The 19,479-nt window shown below is 43.7% G+C and overlaps 1 protein-coding gene across 1 annotated transcript in view; it reads right to left on the reverse strand.

The window, feature by feature from the left end:
• The window catches only part of TSHZ3 (teashirt zinc finger homeobox 3), a 63,432-nt gene extending 44,298 nt beyond the window's left edge, over positions 1–19,134 (reverse strand). Inside the window, exon 1 of the mRNA XM_066327939.1 lies at positions 18,686–19,134. Within this exon, the coding sequence (XP_066184036.1) occupies positions 18,686–18,725 (40 nt within the window). The 5' untranslated portion in view covers positions 18,726–19,134. The remainder of the gene's footprint in view (positions 1–18,685) is intronic.
• Positions 19,135–19,479: the final 345 nt, after the last annotated feature.

The raw sequence follows: 19,479 nt of genomic DNA on the forward strand, positions 1-19,479 counted from the left end.
ATTTTCTTCAGAACCACTCTGAAGGTGAAGAGCATTTTTTTTTTTTTGTACACAAGAATGCGTAAAACCCACTGATTCAGTACAAAACTATCTGCAGAAGATAAGAACATCTGCAGTGTTCTCCTGCCACAGTCTAAACACCAGGAGATAGGCCCTGCTCCCTCCTCGTCGGCGATAACAGACAATGTGTGCTCCTGACAATATCATCATTATAAACTTTATTATTGCACTTGGTATTTCACGAGATGTCTGGCAGGCGAGTGCTCAGGCCCTGCAGAGCACATCGTTCTCCCACGTGTCTCATGGATATTTACTGGATTCCAGTATAACCCAACCTGTTAATGCTTCTGGAATGTATAAACACTGTTAACTGCTAAATTCCCTGTATCAACATTTCAGGCATAACCGTTAAATAAGTTGGTTGCTAACTGTTGAGGAAGATTTTGATTTATTGAGTAAAGTATCATCATGGGATGAAAATCAAGATCACATTTTTAGGGAGACATGACATATTATCCATAACGAGATGTAATTTTGTACTAAAAGAGCAAGGATAAAGAGTGTGTTTTCAGAATAGAATCAACAGACAAATTTGTACAATGCTATTACATATTGATACAGACACTTGACTGATAATATTGTCTATTTATAACTTAATACTATTCTGAATATTAACAAAAGTTTCTTGGCATCCCATTAGTAATTATATAATTATTTCAAACAAATTTAAACACCCCACCTGACTGAATGCCATCAAACAAACATCTCTGTTCCTGATTGAGACATTAGTATTACATTACATTCCTCTTCAGAAAAACAATTGCTTAGCATCTACTCCCAACTCTTTACAGGTTCCTCAGCACAAAAAAAGTTTTTTGGCAAGTTAAGAACCCAGCTAAGAACCATCTGCCAGTATCTACACTACACCAACAATGAGCAGAAGCACAACGTAAGTTACCAGGTAACACAGATGAAGTTCTGTTCCTTAAACTGGCACTACAAATCTCAGTGAAAGCCCAATCAAGTTAATAGTGTCAGTAAAAGAATAATATTTTATTCCAGTGGATTTTGGACTGGGTCTTAACAAGAACAAACTGTGGAAGCATCCACGGCTTACTCCAAAGGACAATCCGCAGCAGCACCAAGTGCTCCAAACCTTTCCTTCAAGCTACCAACAATCAGGTCAGCCTGTGGAATATCTGGAAGTGCAACAACCCCCAGAAGCTGCAGGCCAGGCTATCACCCACCTGCAGCAGGGCACTGGAAAGTGCTGCCTGCCAAGTGCTGGGATGTCCACGTGTGGCTCACCTGGGGAAGGGCTGGGCAGCCCCTCTGAGCTTCCCTCCACATTTGTGCCCTACTGTGACGGGGAAGCAGGCTCAGGACAGGAACTGAAGCTCTCCAGACCACGCCATGTGAGTTCATTTTCACCCTCCATAGCCCCTGACTGCCTGACCCACGTCACCAGCAGCTCCTGTAGACCCAAGGAAGAGCAGAACTCCTCCTTCCCCCACGCAGGTAGGTCCAACTCTGAATGCTATAATAATGCAAATTCCTTAGCTTAAGAAATTGCTATTTTAAAGATTTTCCTGGGGAATCTTGTCTGGAAAGTAGAACACACTCACAGTGATCTGACAGATTTCAGTAATTATTACACACTCACAGTTTTTACACAAAAAAAAAAATCACACAGGGATATCTCTGCTGGATGTAAACAGCAGAATCTGGGGGAATCCACAGCAATAATATTTTTACATGTTTCCATTGCTGCTGCTGAGAAGACCCACTCCTGGATCAGAACTCCATTACGTCAAGCGTGACACAAACATCCAACACACAAAGACATTTCTACTTCAGCAAAGTAAGCAACTACTTCACATGAAGTGTAATGAAAGTGCATCTTCCAGTCCTTAAAAGAAATCACGCTCTCATTTTAATGCAAAATTTAACTGTTTCATTTCCTTTTATCAGTAATCAGTAAATCAACAATATAAATTGTCTGCGGTGTCTATAAAAAAAGTTTTAATTTTAGCCTAATGCAAACACATGGTATTGTTAGCTAAAAAAAACAGCCAGTGAAGATCAAGTAACAAAAGATGTTTTCCTTTGAGAAATGTTAAATACTTCGCTTTTTCACGATTGAGCACAAGTTTCTAAAGGATGATAACTTTGTTTTGTAATTTGTTTATTGCTTAATCATGAAGACCAGATTGAGCATTTGAGTCACACAATTTTGCGTTGCACACTCCTACAACAAGAATGTGCTGTAAAATTTTATTTCTTTTTTTCTTCATTCAGCTTACTGCTTGCTTGTCCTCCTGCTTATTCAGCTAACCATCTCAAAATGAAATGCAATCACACAGCAAGATTTCACTGCTGCTAGAATATTTTACACAGGAAACATATAAGCATGAGGAAATAATGCACCACTATTCTCATATATTACACTGGACTATTTTCTAACTAATATAGATAGGAAGCATTTTATTGCGAGCCCAGAGCAAAAACAAAGGAAGACAAGGTATCCTGGGTAAATGATACATTTCAGCAGATAAAAAACCCACTCACACACAATCTTTGCTGTCTCAAGTTCCACCTTCTACTTTCCAAATATTCTTTCACTAAAATTTGCAGTAAGTCCAACCCAGTTTTGTCCACCTGGTTTATGTCTCTCCATTTTACTTACAAGATTAAGGTGGTTGCCAGAATTGTACTTTTACGCCCAAACTAATTAAATTAATATGGTAAATGCAAAGGGATTTGGGGGTTAATTAGAAAGCAAAGCATATGTTTAACTCTAAACAACAGCATGGTTCTATACACGATTTTGAAGGCAAGTGCAAGAAAGTAACACATGAATTCAGGTATTTCTGTTTTGGGGACCATACAGTGGTTCGGATCTCTACCTATCAGTCTTTTCTTCTGCACGGCACTAGTTCTTCCTTCCCTTCTCCTGAAGGCATTTCCAACCCTGCTCCTTCTTACACAGTTACCCTAGGGATTAAAGTAGTCCCCTGCCTGATGGCTTTTATCTGATGATTCCCTACCTCCAAGGCCATCTGGCTCTGCTCCTGGATTATCAGTTGACACGAGTTAGTCATCCTGCACCTACGACAGTAAAACCATTATCTTTTACCCCAGCCATTTCTGAGGATGTATCCTAGAAAACACGTTGAATAAAACAGGGTACTTTTCATCATATCAGTAAGTACATACAAATGCATTTTATGCATTTCACTGCAGCGTGGTTGGACACCAAAGGACGGTCACTTAGAGAACACCAAGACATCTTCCAAGCTTCAGGTTTAGCTTGCAGAAGACTTTTCTTAAGCACACTGCTGACAAACTGAAAAATGGAGATAAGAAATATTTCTGTTTCACTGCACAGGCTGGTAGGACTGAAGCCCTAAAATCACCATGCATATAAGAGATGCAACAGCAAGCTACACTGAGAGGAATAAAAAGGGCAACTAACCTTAAAAACGTGGAATAAAAAGTCTCTTCTATATCAGAAAGCTTCAAAAGGAAGCACATATCCTCCATTCTTCACAGACACTGCACGCTCTGAAGCCAGTGAGAAATGTCCTGGATCTCTGGCAGAGAGCAGGACAGACCTGAGCACTGTCTGACAGAGCTGCAGTGTCACAGCCTGGAACAGGCAGGGGCATGGCTGAGGGAAACCTTGCACATTTGCTCAGTTCACATTCAGTCAAGAACATCCTACATATATATATATCCTGAAGAGATTTTTCTCAGTATACAGATACCATGTAACTTAGTGGCTCCTACTGAGATACCACATTCTACTTAACACAGCGACTTAAACACTGGCAAGTGCTTGATTGTTATTTGACTGTTTATTTTAAACTCCCTTTGCACATTCTTCCACCAGCTAAAGCAAAACAGTTTACTATCTCTGCCGGTGTTAATGTTTGACATATTCTGTCCATTTTTCACTTCATATGAACAAAAAGGCAATCCAGCCTTACCACGTTCAGTACCAAGGTATTTCAAGTTTCTAAACAGTTTTCCCTATACAACTGCAAAAGCAGCCTGTATATGGGGAAGGATGAGGAAGGGGCTAGGCCATAAAACCCTTTCATAGAATCCAACCTCTTTCACCTGTGCAATAAATACTGTAAATAAGGAACAGCTATTCTGTCTGCCCTCAACACCATGTACGGAATAGAGACTGGGAAAAATAAGAGGAAAAGATGGATCTCACCTTGATGAGCAGGGGGAAGCATTATCACAGGGAACTTTCATACACAATGTTAAAAAGTTGCTCTCAGACTAACAATAACCACCTATATTCCAACATGCAGCCATCTATCCATGTCTCTTAGCCAACATTTCCTTGATGTCAGCACTATATATCCCTCCATTAGGGAACTACTGCCACAGTTCCCCTATCAGTAAATAAAACAGTGATCAGCAGATCTGAAATACAGCAAATGCTTGCAAAGGTATCAGAGGTGTTGATATGTGAAAAGGAGACAAATCCGCTTCCCAGCAAAGAAGGAAAGAGCTCTTTAGCCATAAAAATGTCACCTCCCATGCTAGCATGGCCATCCCACATTTATTTAATCCACAGAAACGTGCTAGAGAAAGCACTGCATTCCTGTACACAAGCATCCCCCCATTTGCCCTGTACAGGCACAGGGCCCACTCACCTATGACAAAAAATGCCAGTAATATGTCAGACTGAATTACTATTACATACAAAAGAAAAAGAGCTAGTCCTAATAACAAAAAAAAAAAAAAAAAGAACACCTGCCAGCAACCCCAGACAGCATCCTAACTTTACACAGAAGTGCTGGGCTATCAGCCAAGGGGGTGCTGACTTTGGTCGTGCAGTGCACAGATGATATTTCTAAAGCTAATGCTAATATGCAGTACTGTGCTTTTAAAGAGGGTTTTTTTTTTAATTATTTCTCACACAAACTTTGGTGAACATGACGTTCTGAGGAATCACTAATATGAAATGTTACTTGAGGATACAGATCTCTCCAAGTCATCCAAGCTAGCTGCAGCCTGAGCTTCCTGCTCCCAGGGTTGGAAGAATAGCTCTATGCAGCAGATGTGTCATACCCAGCACTCAGATGGCACCCTGTTTCCTTCTTAGCTGTGTTCTCTCCTCCTCTAAGCAAATACTGGAATGATTACAAGTGAAACAGGGAGTGAGAGCAGAAAATGTGATGAAGCTACACACAATTAGCAGAGGAGCTGGTTGTGACACACTGACACGAAGAACTGTGCAAAGAACACTCAGGTATCAGCCAGTGTGCAAGGGATGATGTGTGCAGAAGGGTGTACAAGGTTTTCATTCTGCAGCTTAAATTCCCAGTATTTCACAGCACATATCCTTGCAAATCTTGCTGATAATCAACACTGATACTTAGTTTTGATATTAAAAGTAAGTGGGCTTGTTCTCCTGGCAGCACAAACTTCAAGTTTCTTTGTTTGTTTTTTAGAAAACAGGGTAAAGGAAGTATGAAAACAAAAATGGAAAAATACAGAGGGGCAGCATGACAGCCACCTCTGCATCACTACTTGCAAAATACTTTGTAAAAAAAAAAAAAAACACTGCTAATGCAATCATCGTACCTGTGTTCTCTTGTGATCAGTCTATCCACAGACACACTCAAAGCATGAACATACACCGAATTTGGGGGTTTTCCTTGACTACATGAGCACTTTGCCCAACAATCAATCATAAGACATTGCATTCTCACAAAACTGTTGTGTCACTCAGCCTCAGACCCAGCTTTTGGGCAGCAGAAGGACTCACCCCTGCTCTGCTGGCAGCAGTCCAGGCTCTGCCCAGCTGTTTTACACACACACTGGTCAGCACTGCACTAACCACAAGTGCATTCCTGTGTACACTTGTGCTGGGTGTGCTCTGCTGCACCCACTGCCAGGGCACCCACACTTGGAGGAGTTGGAAACCGGCTCTGCAGCAGCCTTCTCATCACTCCAGCTACAAATAACAGGATTGCTGGAGAAACAGGGCTCAGACTGGGCTGGCATGAGCCTGTTATTCCTCCGGCTGGTTGGAAATGAGATGGGCACTGCCTGGACACCTTTGCTGTACCGAAGGAAGGGCAGTGCTGCAGCCTGGGTGAGCTTTGCCTGCCTTGCTGATGGCAGAGCCCGTGCACTCCAGCACTGCTGCAGGGGACGGCCAAGGAGACAATGCCCTGGGAAAGGTGGCCCAGGATGAAAAGGCTGGATGAAAGCCGTGGGACCCTCACTTGGACAGACTAACCAGGGACTCCAGTAACTGCCAGGGAAGATAGTGAAGCTGAAAGAGGCTTAGTGCAAGCATGCAGGAGATTTGTGACAGAAAGTTAGAAGTCCATGTCAAGCCTTTCATGCAAACAATAAATATTACTTATGCTCATAATCAGACTTTTCTCCAGCATCGTCTTTGAATGTTGAACCTTTTTCAATTAATTAAAAACTATGCACTGCAGAGTGCATATTTTATCAGCCCTCAGCTGCTTAAGTGTCTAGAAAAGACCAGGCAGTTTTTCTTTTTTCCAGGCAACCCAGAGCAAGTACTTGCAAGGGTCATATCTTTTTAATTATCTTTTCTCTCTTTGATTAATTATTCCGTCTGACAATAGCGTGTTTCTAATGCTATTCACCTGCCTTTGATGATTGACAACTTTTCTGTCTGATTCAAAGCAAACAGCTGCTGCCATGATTGCCTAGCAACCAGGATGTGATGGATGAGCCCCAAAGATGGATGGCTGCAATAAATCATGTCTCCAGCTATAAAACTGAAAAAAGGGATAAGAATAAAAGCGAACAAAAAACAAAACAAGGTTTCTTCCCATGAGTGCACTCAGCTCCTTACCAATTACACCTGAAATGGACTTTGTGTCTATTAATAGCAAAGTTTTCTAATCAGTACAAATGCACTGATGCCATTTGTATCAAGGTGTGTTTACAATTGTTACAGCAAATTGGCACTTGTACTTCAATTACCTACTGTGTTACACAAGTGCAGGAGTAGCAGAGCAAAGTTTTAGCTTATACTTAAAGGCTTTATAGAAAGTATTATATTTTTTCAGTTTTTTCATGGCGTTGGACTTGAATGAAGGATATAAACTTGAATTCTCCTTACTTTTGATAACCAAGTGTACCAAGAGTAAATGGAACTGAAAAACTCGTTTCTGTAAAGCACATACAATGTCCCTGCTGGCTTTAAAAAAAAGTTTTAAACTAAATGTTTATTAAATGCTGCTGTCATTCCCTTTTGCTAAAAGGGCATCCTGCAATCAAAGAAAAAGTTGATGTGACAAGCAGTATTACAAAAATACCATCTACCTGTGCAAAATGAAGACTGATCCAACAAAGTAATTCTCATCGCATCTTACCTACGGCTCCTGTAAATGATTTGAGTTTTGTAGGATGCACCAGGCAAGGAACAGTCAATAGTTTGTCAACTCAGAACAAGTTTAACCAGGCTGGGTATTGCACTTGCCTAAAGATGCACAAACACCTGAAGTTTTGGCACTGCCTACTGCTGAGGCTGCTCCATTGTTGGAGTGTCTACCTCCTGAAAGTCCCTGCCTGCGCTTCCAAGAGATTCTAATTGCCTATAAAAAGCTGTTTCCTTAATTCTTCCAGCAGGTGGGGGTGTCCTGGTTCCAGCAAAAGTGCTTCAAAGAGGGAAGGGATTGCCCTCGCTACCTACACAGCCAGGCCATCCACCCTCCAGGAGCACCCTGGACACCTGGGAGCAAGCACCAAGACTCAAAGATTCACAATCCTGGATGAAGAGCATGGGCGGAAAAGGAGTATCTGAATGCTGAAATAATTATGTTCGAGAACTTTTTTTTTCCTTTGCCATTATTTGGGACCCAAAAGAAAAAAAAAAAAAAAAAAAAAAAAAAAAAAAAAAAAAGGTGCATCCTGTTAGCAAAAGGAAGCTGGAGTGTGTTAATCTGTTCACAAGCCCATTTTTATAATGGAAGTGGCAATGCCTGGCAAGGTTACACTGGATCAGTACAGTCCTGCTTACATTTTAGTGTTACACACGGCAAGTCTCTGTGCTCATGCAAAAGGCTGCCTATACCCTGCACGGGCCACGGCTTTGTCTGCATTCTTTACAATTATTGAAATGCTCCCACTAAAAACTTCACTGTGCCTCTGCCCGTCCCTCTCGCCGTTGTACAAACACACACACACATACACACACGGAAATGCAGCCCCTAAAACAATTGTAAGGCACTCCTGTAATGACCGGCGAGTATCTGGTAACAAACAATGAGAAAGCAAAGCCATCAATCACAACGTGCACGCCGAGGCCTCCATTCTGTCCCAGCTCATCCAACTCTCAAGTTACAGCTTTACACGGCAAGTCTAAATAATATTCAAAATGATAAATGGCACTATAAGCCTGATATCCATCATCAATCTTTTTTTAAGGAACATCCATCTTCAATAATGCACGTTTGAATCATGTGAAACCAAGAGCTCCCAGATTCATTTACACAACCCCCAGCAAGCTGGTGCTGCTTGAATGATACGTGTCAGCCACTTTGTCCCAACCGCCAAACTTAAAAAAAAAAAAAAAAAACAAACAGGGTTGGGGGGGAAATAAAGAAATGAAGAGAGACTGAGAGAGAAAGAACAGAGGAGGGGAAAACCTTCCGGGGGGCGAAGAAGGCGACTTGGCAGATAATCTGGAAGCCCATCAGCCCGCCAGGGAGTGTGCCAGTGCCCGGCATTGCGGGCGCTGCCGCCGCTGCTCCCGGCCGGAGCACATCCAGCGGCGCGGAGCGGGAGCTGCCCGTGCCCCCCCGCGCCCTGCCAGCCCCGGTGATAAATGACACATGTCATTCTGTCGGGAGGGAAGGGTGGGTCAGTGATGTATGGCTCTGCTGAAAAGGAAATCGACTGTTTGGCATGGTGCGGCTATTCTCCACCAGGATTTAGTTTCAGAACTCTAAAATGAAATCTCCGATGTTTCAAGTGCACGGTTAGGGCAGGCTGACGTGCGGCCGAGGCAGCTTGCTGCCTTTTTTTTTTTTTTTTTTTTTTTCTCCCCTCTCCCTTGGTTTTTATTTTTTAACCTCTCTCTGCCCTTCGGATTTCAAAAAACTGCTCCACTGACTGGAAACTGCAAAAGAACACACATATATCAAAGTCTTCAATAGTTATGATCCATGATAAAATTTAAATAGGTTGAGGTTTCTATTTTTATTTATTATTGGGGTGGGGGGGGGGGGAAATGGCATGCAGGCTTGACACAAAAGCAAGATAAAAATTAGCATGTTTGAAGTAATCGTCCCACAGCTTGACATCTGCATAGTAAATTTTAAAGGAAAAAAATGTGTCAGGCAGGCATGAGCTGTTCCCTCCCTCCCCCCTCTTTCATTAGCTCACTGGCAGGGTGGCACTTCTGAACCTCATTACTGCACGAGGATTTATGAAGCTGAACCCAATGGCAAAGAAAAGGCATCTGTCAATAATTGTAGGGAGCTGCACTCACAGCTTTGAAATCTCATTAAGTATGCAGTTATCAGGCATAAAGATCAAAAACATTACTCAACTCCGACAGAATCTTATGGAGGAACATTAATTAGCAACAGGCCTACAGTACAAAAAAAAAAAAAAAAAAAACCAAAAAAAAAAACAGACTTCCTCTCACACCTGCCCAACCCACAAACCAAAAGAAACACTCCCCCTCCCTCCAGAAAAAAATAATTCCCAGCATCTGAGACTGATCAAGTACATGAAACAAGAGAGAGGAAAAAAAAAATCCAGTTGAGACAGTCTTGGCGGTGAAGAGAGAAAAGGAAGAAGCTGTCAGAGTTGAGAAGGATGTCAGCACTGGCCCTGATTACAAGGGCCTATACAGTTCCCAGGCCTTTTATCATCCCTGCCATCAAAAACAGACTCTGTGTCACAGATGGATGACTGATGGCTGCCAGTCTGGAGCAGCCTGGCCAAGCCTCCTGGAGGCCCCTGCTGCGATCTGGCCCTCCAGCAACAGGCTTGACCTAGCAGGGAAAGGGCTGCCGGCAGCCAGCCCAGTCCCAGAGACACTCAGAAACAGCACCCTGTTCTGTTCTTCCCCAGAACAATCCAGCGAGAGCTTGGTCAGGGTTTGTTTGTTCAGCTTACAGAAGTTAAATGTAATACTGCTGCTCGCCACGCAAAGGCTGTGCATTATTTGAAAATAACACCAGCAAAAAGAAAAAAAAAATTTAAAAAAAAAATAAAAAAACCTCTTCTTTGTCCATGCTTAACGTACTTTTCTAATCCTGTTTCTAGTTTGCATTTTCACCACAATTTGCACACTCAATTGCTTAGAAAATACATGAGAAAGAAATATAAATTTGGGGGGAAATGTACAAATTCATAGGCGAAGCTGGACCATAAAACCAAGTGACCTTTGCAGCATTAAGTATGGTGTGCAACTAATTAAGAACTATGGCCATATTAACATTTTTTGTTACAGAATCAAGGATATCAGCTACACAGCCTAACCCATTGCACACATTTCTTTCATTTCCTCTATATCAAAAACTGTGTTTGCAAACAATAACTCAAAGCTACTTGTTAAAAAAAAAGAAAAAAGAAAAAAGCAGGAGGAGGGAAATCACCTTCTGTAGTCTTTTTCCCACTTGGGACCATGCCTGAAAAACTCCCTCTCTAGTTACATGCTGCCCTTCATACATTTTATATTTCCCATAATTTTGCGCTACAAAGAAGCTTTCCATTGTACAGTTCCACTCCTGGGTTATTTCCTGTGTCCTGGGTGTTGATATAATATACATATTTGTCTCTCATTTCATGAGATATACAGGGATATTTACGTCTCACTTGTAGCCATGCTGAAGATTGGCTCCTTAATGAACTACATCTTTAATACCGCACAGAGTCAGGGATATTCGCGCGCACAGACGAGACAACCTGCCTGTCAAAATCTTTTCAATATCTAAAATTAATTCTTTTACTAAAGTAACGTACTTTAAAAAAAAAATTTAATTCTTTGCTCTGACAAAATACGGAAGCGGAGGTTCCGCTCTAAACAAGATTTTTTAAAGAATTTTACAAAAAGTGTTACAATAAGGTGTTTATATTTTTCTGTATGCTTACCATATTACTTTTATTATGTGTAGCATCAAAGTGATTATAGCAATTACATCTAACAGAATTAATTATAGAACATCCCATCATTTCTAAATACATAATGCATCAGAGGTAAGCCAAAGAAAGAAAACATCTTGACTGTGGTGACTATTGTTGGAGCATTTTTTCCTTTAAGCATGAAGGCAAAACCAAAGTAGGAAGATACGTGCAGAAACAGTGGGGTAACGGCGAAATGTTAACTACAAAAATCTGAATATCAAGGCAGGTACGTTTTTACTAGAGATAGTAACCTGCGCAAAGCTGCGCTAGCACAAATATCCATGTAAAATCCATTAGAGCTTTTAATCACAAAATATGGAAACTAGCCAATTCACCTAACCAATGTGTTAGTACATAAAGACAAGAGTGTATGAGTGAAAGAGTTACAAGCCTTTACGTATGCAAAATAAATTCACTCAAAGCTTCATTAATATTAATTTAAATTCAGAACCCATTTACATTAAATTGTTCATTAAAAATTGCCTATTTTATGCAACATGCATTCCGCAAAGAACACATAAGAAACGGAAACAGAGGGCTCAATTTAATGATGGAAATATCAAAAGTAAATGAATTTGGACCATTCCAAAGGAATGATAAAGCAGCCCTCTGCTCTGCGCCAACGCGCAAAGTTTGGCGGGAGTTTGGCGGAAGGGAAACCTCCTGGCTTCCCCCTGGCCAAGGCTTGGCCGCCGCCCTTCCCACCTCCCCACCGCCACACAGCCTTGCTGAAAGGGGAATTATTTATGGACAGGACCTAAACCCCAGCCCCGTGACAAGGGTGGCTAACTGTGAGCACACTGGGCCGCCCCAAAAGGCGCACTGATGGGCAGCGCTGCCGGGCGCGATGGGACGGCGGCCGGAGGGGAGGCGGGCTGGGCATGGAGGCTCCTCACTGCCAAACTCCCACACCAACAAGCACAGTCAACTTACGTGATTCCCAACAGCTGCTCTGGATGGAGAAAAGAGAGTCATAATTAATAACATGTGTCCTGACAGAGTTAATTAATAATTTATAATTAAGTCTAAAATACGAACTTAGATTATTCTTGAAGAGTTGTCCCTTTAGTGCCCGAAGAGGCCAGGTAATGGCATTGGCAAAGAGCTTTCAGATATTTTATGATCCTCTGGTAACTCTTTCCCTACTCTCCCTCCGCCCCCAGGGGAAAAAAACCCTTTGAACATTTTCTGAGAAATATCTTGAAGTTGATGCCTGCAATGAGAAGTGTTTAAATTCTGCAGATTGGCTCTCTGCTGAGATGACCAAAATATCTTTCAGGCGCAAAATCAGGCAAATGCAGTAGGATGAATCTCACAGTCTCTGAAATTAAGCCCTACTTATTTCAACTCTTTCAGTTCTTTTTATGAAAATGGTAACAAACAATTTCAAGCTCTGACAATGTTCTACTCTGCATTATTGTACTTAAGAAAACTACAATACAATCTCTCGTGGACTATGCTTTAAATCCTTTGAGCCAATTTTCATGCTTTATTTTTTTTCATGTTGAAATCAAGAAAAATCAATCGCACAAGTTTTTTTTCAATCCTCCTGCTTTAGGTTATGACACACACACACACACACAAAAAAGCAACGCATCCATTGTTTAGTGGGATTTTTGAAATTAATTTAATGTCTAACTGCAAATGCTGGAAACTAGAATTAATCTGTCTGGATAAAAAAAGGCTTACAGACATTTAAATGCATGTATCGGGACACTTTATCAACCTAACATAAAATTGTCATCTTATCTTATTATATGACTATTTTATGCATGTGTCAAAGAATTTGAAAATGAATGCCTGTCTATTCACTCTAATTACAACTGCATATTATCTGTCTGGATGTACCAGTCCATATCATTGTTACCAAATACAATATATTGTATTCACCTTTCATTTTTAACTTAAGGCTGATAAACCACAATTTGGGCGTAACTAAATTTAAAAAAAAAATACCAAACACACAGAGAAGAAAAAAAAATAAATCAGACTAAAACACCTGAGGTAGACTGTTTAGTAAATGATGCTGAAGTATTTCACAGATAAGATAACACGCGACTGCTCAGCAACTATGTTATTTTTGGTGTTGTATCATAACCATACACACACATACACTCCTACTTGACAATGCAACACTTCAGGCATCTTAATACCTGATCCACTAGCAGCACCTTGAAAACAGGGCTGTGTAAAAAATCTGACAATCTGTATTTGGATTCTCTAGGAAACAGTCACGACATTGGATTAAAATATAGATTACTACACCGTAAAGGCAGCAGTGCCAAGGTTTGCTCAGAAAGATAACACGTAGGTTACTTTACGTCCTGGCAAATGATTTCTTTTCATTCACTCTGTATCACCATATGTTTCTGCATAAGCGTGCACGTAGCATGCTTAAAAATGTACCCCACACTTCACCCTGAAGGTGATCTTTTCTATACAGTTTCCACTAATCCTGGAAGCAGGGCTGACAAAAAGGACCCACTCTAATCCTGCTAACTCACCCCAGCTTCACTGCATTTCCCATAACCCTGCAGCAGTCACAATTCATTCTAATCACTTTACAAAACAATCTTTAGTAAAAAGAGGAAAAATGCAGACTTGTAAGCCAATTTAAGAAATAACTGCTGATACATCAGTTATTGACTATTTCACTCCTGCTCATGATAGTGCTCAAGGCAAAACCGAGAACAAAATGACAACATCAACCGCACGCAATAAACTGTGGCCCAGGAGAGCACTGAAGCCCTAATTGACAGCTGTCAAGCTAATGGGAGAAATGGCAGCTGATTCTGGAAAATTCTGTTTTCCAGCCGGATATTCAGGGGAATCTATCAAGCCTTTTTATATTTATGCCCCTTTTTCTCTTTTTCTTTCTTTTTTTTTTTTTTTTTTTGCATTGTTCGTTCACACTTTGCCGGTGGAAAAAAAAAAAAAAAAAAAAAAAGCAGAGGACAGCCATAACTAATCATTTTGTCAGCTTGCTGCTAGGAAGGATCTCTGCCCAACAGAGAAATATGTGGCAGGTTTGGAGGCAAATAACATACCAAGGGCTGACACTGCAAGTACCTTTATAGGTAGCCTACTTTATCGCTACATTTACTTTTGGGGTATGTATGTAGTTGCAAGCAATTGCCATAAATTAAAGCGAGCGTTCGAGTTGCCGGAGTCAGAGCTGCCTGGAAATCTGGCGGCACAACCTGTGTGCCATCTTGCATCTGTTTGCTGTGCTGCACCCCCAGCCCCGCGCTGGAGGGGCCGAGGGCTGGCACCAGCACTCAAGTCCCTGGGAAGTGGAAGTGCTCTGCACCTCTGAAGCATCAGTGCCGTGTTTTTCAGGGCTCACGCTCACCAGGTGCAGCTTTTCAATGTGAGCACAGGAGTTGGGAAGAGCCTAAAGCATGCAGCAATCTCCAGGATTTAAAACATGCTATGTAAAAACAAAAATACCACAGGCCCGGGTTTGTTTGGGTTTGTTTTTGGTTTTTTTCCCAGAGCCTTGAAAACTCGGTGCAGTTGTCTGGGTCTTAGTGTTTTATTAAATTTATAAATAAATAAGTAAACTAAATGTGATTCCAGCAAACCACTAGTTCCCAATCCCCCCTCAGAAGGTATGTACACAAAATACGTATTAAGTCGTTTCTGTCAGTAGGAAGTACATTTTCTCGATCTTTTAAATAGATTTCTAAAAAAGCTGCAAGTGAAAGCTGTAATTTAAGGATAGATAATTACTGTTTGCATGAACAAGACTGGCCTCTATTAATACAATATCTTAGCTTCCCCAGACAGTAGCCTCGAACTGGTAAATACCTTCTTCCTCCTGACTTACATGACAGAAGTCTTTGGAGCAGCAATTCTGACTATCTTCTTGCTTTAACAGGTGAGAAATAAAATTGCAATCCCTGACTCTCCTTCCCAAATTTACCTATGATATTCAGCTCTGTCTCAAAGCAAACAAAGTGAAATTATCATTTTTACAGATTCTTGATTCTCAGAGACAGCTTTAGTCTTCCACAGTGTGGTGTTAACACTTGGGCTAGACATAAAGAATTTGTGCACCTGTCTGTTATGTCTGCGAGCTCTGTGCTGCTGAGAGTTCTTTGTTGTTGTTATTCTACTCCAGACCATTAAAAGGGTCCTAATTCCTATGACATGATTATCCAGGTACCAAAGCCCATTTGTCACCTGCAGCAGAAAATTGAGTTAATGCACAACTAAAGGCAACCAGGACTGTGTAATATCAACTTGATTACATCAAACTAGCTGCAAACCTAATTCTGCTGGATGACACTGCGTGGAGCTTGTCATCTCCAATCATTAAAGCTGTCAGGAATCCATCAGGTTTACAGCTAATTAGGTGAACACTAATGAAGCTGGCAAAACAACTTTTCTTTTTTTATGGCTGAGCGGACCTTTCAGTTTGGAGAAAAAAAATTCTCGAGTATTCTCAAGGTTGCTGGGGACTGGATTTCCTGAGTTACCAATCAGCAGACATCTTTAATTCTCCCCCCACCACCACCTTTTTTTCTCTCTCAGTACCAAGCAATCAATTTGTCATCACTCTCAGTATGCCACAAAAGCAGTCATGAACCTTATAACTTGCAGCTCTCAAGCCAAAAAGGGGGGGAAAAAAAAAAGTAAGTTTCTTCTGTCTTAAAATAAAACGCCTCATACAGCTCACTTATTTATCTTCATGCACTTATCAACAGCATAAATGTTCTTGTTTTTTCACTCTTGTCAAATAAGTAGCCCTTCAGTCATTCTACATCCCCCATATCCATTAGGCAGAGGCATTTTGATAAAGTAAAGCCAAAGCTAGTGTATGGGAAAGAATGAAAGCACTCACTCTGCCAACTTCTGATTGACCATTAAGCTATTGATGAATGTGCCTGTCAGGAGAGAGACAATTAAATCAAATATGAAACAAAGTCGTTTTGACGGGTCATTTTGATAGAGCAAAACCATTCTTCCATCTCCTATTAGTCCTGCAGTCAAGTTTTTGTAATGAATATTTCTTAACTAACCTGTTATTTCTTAGCTGTTTTTTAAGGTGTTAAAAAGCAAAAAAGCCTGGGCTTTTGCTATTAGAAAAAGTAACATTTCCAATGTGACCAATAAAAGCAGCATCTCAGTGGGAAGCAATTATACACAATACTAAATGTTTAATGCGGCTATCAAAAAGCTAAAAGTTTAAAGAGATTACACTTCTGCTAAATATGAAAGACAGATCACTCATCACGGATGATTCACTTGAGAAAGAAGGGAGAGACAGAGAGTGGTGGAGGGAGAGAAGGATCCCTCAGAATGTGTGTTTAGTGCAGAAACATTTTCTTCCAGCCTGTGGGGAGAGAGCCCAGTTTACAGCGGAGTCGAGTGTGTCAAGCACATGGAAAAGCTAGATTTTGCAGAACTAAATTCACATTATAAAACAGAACTTCCCAAGTATCAGGAAAAGTTCACCTCTCTCACTTTTCTTGAAAATTGTTATTTGATGGCACAGGCCAGAAAAGCAAAATATTATCATGAAGTATTTGGCTATGATATTGTTTGCTAGATGGTATCACTACCGTGCTGAGGAACTTTCCAAACTTTCTAGCTGTTTGTATGCGGGGTAAGACTTGCTGGGAAGTCCATTTCCCTGTTTCAAAAGCACTGGCCGAACGCATGTGGATGTCAAAGAGGAGAAGAAAGGAAACACGCGCATTGCTATTTACCATTTCTGTTACTCCCCGAGCCCCTTGCTGTTGACTAAACCCAAACCACCCCGCTCGGAGCAGTTGTTACCCGCCTGGGCTCCGACAAGCCCCTGGCCCAGGCTGCAGGACAACCTGCCCCGAGCTGTCCTGAGCACAGCACAGCCAGGGATGCTGCCGGCGCCTGTGGCAATGTCCCCCGCGGGCTGTCCCCGGGCAGGCCGTGCCCTGGCTGTCCCCTGGCTGTCTCGGGCAGGCCGGGCTGTCCCCGGGCAGGCTGTCCCCGGGCAGGCCGGGCTGTCCCCGGGCAGGCTGTCCCCGGGCAGGCCGGGCTGTCCCCGGGCAGGCTGTCCCCGGGCAGGCCGGGCGGTCCCCGGGCGGGCTGTCCCCTGGCTGTCCCCGGGCAGGCTGTCCCCGGGCAGGCTGTCCCCTGGCTGTCCCCGGCCCCGCTCGCAGGAGCCCCTCGAGTCGCGCTAACAGAGAGTTGACAGGCCACGCGTGACGTCACCGAGTCTGGCGTTACCATGGCAAGTGATTTATTGATGTTTATCGGGAATGAATAGATCAAAGGCTGCCAGATGACAGGCGATCAATCAGACATCAAATCAAGGATGGCAACAGGCCAAGGAAACCTTTTCCAGCCCACATATCCCCAGCTAAGGATTACTGTAAAATTATGTGGGGCTTTTCTTTTACTGTTTTCTTTTCAATTTGGCTTTTCCAAAAAAATACTGCTTAAGTTTAACAGGAGTTGACATTTCTGGCAAAAGGAAAACAAGCTAAACAAACAAGAAAGCTCACCAGCACAAAGCCTCGAAAAGTATTTCTAAAAAGAAAAGAAAAAAAAAACCTGGTGGAAATTGTAAAGGCACTATCAGAAACATTCACCAGTCACTTGACAATACACAGACCCTTCTTCTTTTTTTTTTTTTTTTTTTTTTTTTTTTTTTTTTTTTTTTTTTTCTCCTTTGGTTTACTTTGCAGCTTCTCCTCTGGACTCATAAATAAGAAATCAATAGGATTAACAGAAGAGGCTGCCAAAGAAAGTGACCAGCCAGGAGAGTGTCTGTCTGTCCGGCAGAGACATCTCCAGTGCAGTACAAGGGCAGAAGAGGAAAAAGGGAAAAGTTGGGCAAAGGAACCAGTTCTGGGCTTAGATCTTCAACTAACACTGCAGAGCCTCCAAATCACTTTGTCCCTGCCACTTCATTCACAGCGTGCCATGTATTTATACATAACCTCTGCTTTTTTTTAATAGAAAAAGAAAATAAATAAAAAGAGTATTTTCCCTGGCTTTCACAAACCATTTGCCTGTGAGGGAAAGGGATGTAGAAGAACGAACACTACGAGGGAGAGAAGCAAAGTAGGTGCCAAAGTAGGGGCTGAATATAACCAAAATTCGCCTCCTTGCCTCCCCCAGCCCCGGAGTGACACCGACCACAGGAGCCCGAGCAGCGTGTGCCCGCACACACCCGCCTGCCCCTCGCACAGGGTTCCCCCCAGAACCGAGCCGGGCCACGGCAGAGTTCGGAATAAATCAAAGTGGGCACCAAAAGTGGGGAACGAGCTTTCATGCGCTCCCCACCCCAAAGAAAAAAAATAAATAAAATCCCCCCAAACCCCCCCGGCCCCGGCGCTGCGCCTCCAGCCCGGGAGGCGCTGGGCAGAGCCCTCGGCGGCGGCGGGCAGCGGGGCAGCAGCGGGGCGCGGAGCGGCGGCGGAGCCCGCCGGGAGCCGGTTATGAAAGACACGGAGGGAAGCGAGAGGAGAAGCCAGCGGCCGCCGAGGGAAGGGAAGGGAAGGGAAGGCAGGGAAGGAAGGAAGGGAAGCGGCTTTCGTACCTGCTGCGCGCCGGGGCGCTTGCTGCTTCCTCCTCGGCATGCTGGGCTGCTGCGGGCGCCGGCGGGGGGGGGCAGCCGGGGCGCGGGGGTGGGAAGAGTTGCCTCAGCCCCAGAGATCCGGTGAGCTGCTCCAGCCTCGGCGCGAGGGCTGGGTCGGGGATATATTTTTTGTTGCTGTGCATACACGATGCCGAGTAGGAGGAGGAGGCGGCGGCGGCGGAGGAGGAGGAGGCGGCACAGAGGAGAGGACAGCCCTGCTGCTGCTGCTGCTGCTGGCAGAAGAGGGGGGAAGTTTGACAAATCGCCCCGGAGGAAGGAGGAGGGGAAGCCCCCCGAAGAGGTGTGCGGGCGGGAGGGCTGGGGAGAGCCCGCAGTCCCCCCCACCCCGCCCTGCGCCCCCGGTGCCTGGCCGGGCTGGGAGATCACGGCATAAAGACGGGGGATCTCTCGGCCGGAGCCGGCGGAGCCTCAGCCTGCGCTCTCCACTCCCGGCTCGGCGCTGGAGCGGCGGCGGCGGCAACAGGCGAAGCTTGAAGGGAAACGAGATGATCGCGGTGTCACTCAAACTGGTCCGCCGAGAGGGAGCGGGGCACCGCCGCCGCCCGCCCCGGGCCGCGCCTTCACTCAGTGCGCATCGCCCGCCGGACCGGGCACGGGGACGGGCAGGGCTCTGCCCCGCCGCCTCCGCCGCTCAACTTCGCCCGCCGCCGGCGCCGGTCTCCCGAGCCGCCCGCGGCGGCGGCGGAGGGCTGGCCGGGCAGGGACAGGCAGGGCAGCCCGCCGGGCTCCGCGCC

This window comes from Sylvia atricapilla, chromosome 12, assembly GCF_009819655.1.
Source record: "Sylvia atricapilla isolate bSylAtr1 chromosome 12, bSylAtr1.pri, whole genome shotgun sequence".
NCBI classification, from domain to species: domain Eukaryota; kingdom Metazoa; phylum Chordata; class Aves; order Passeriformes; family Sylviidae; genus Sylvia; species Sylvia atricapilla.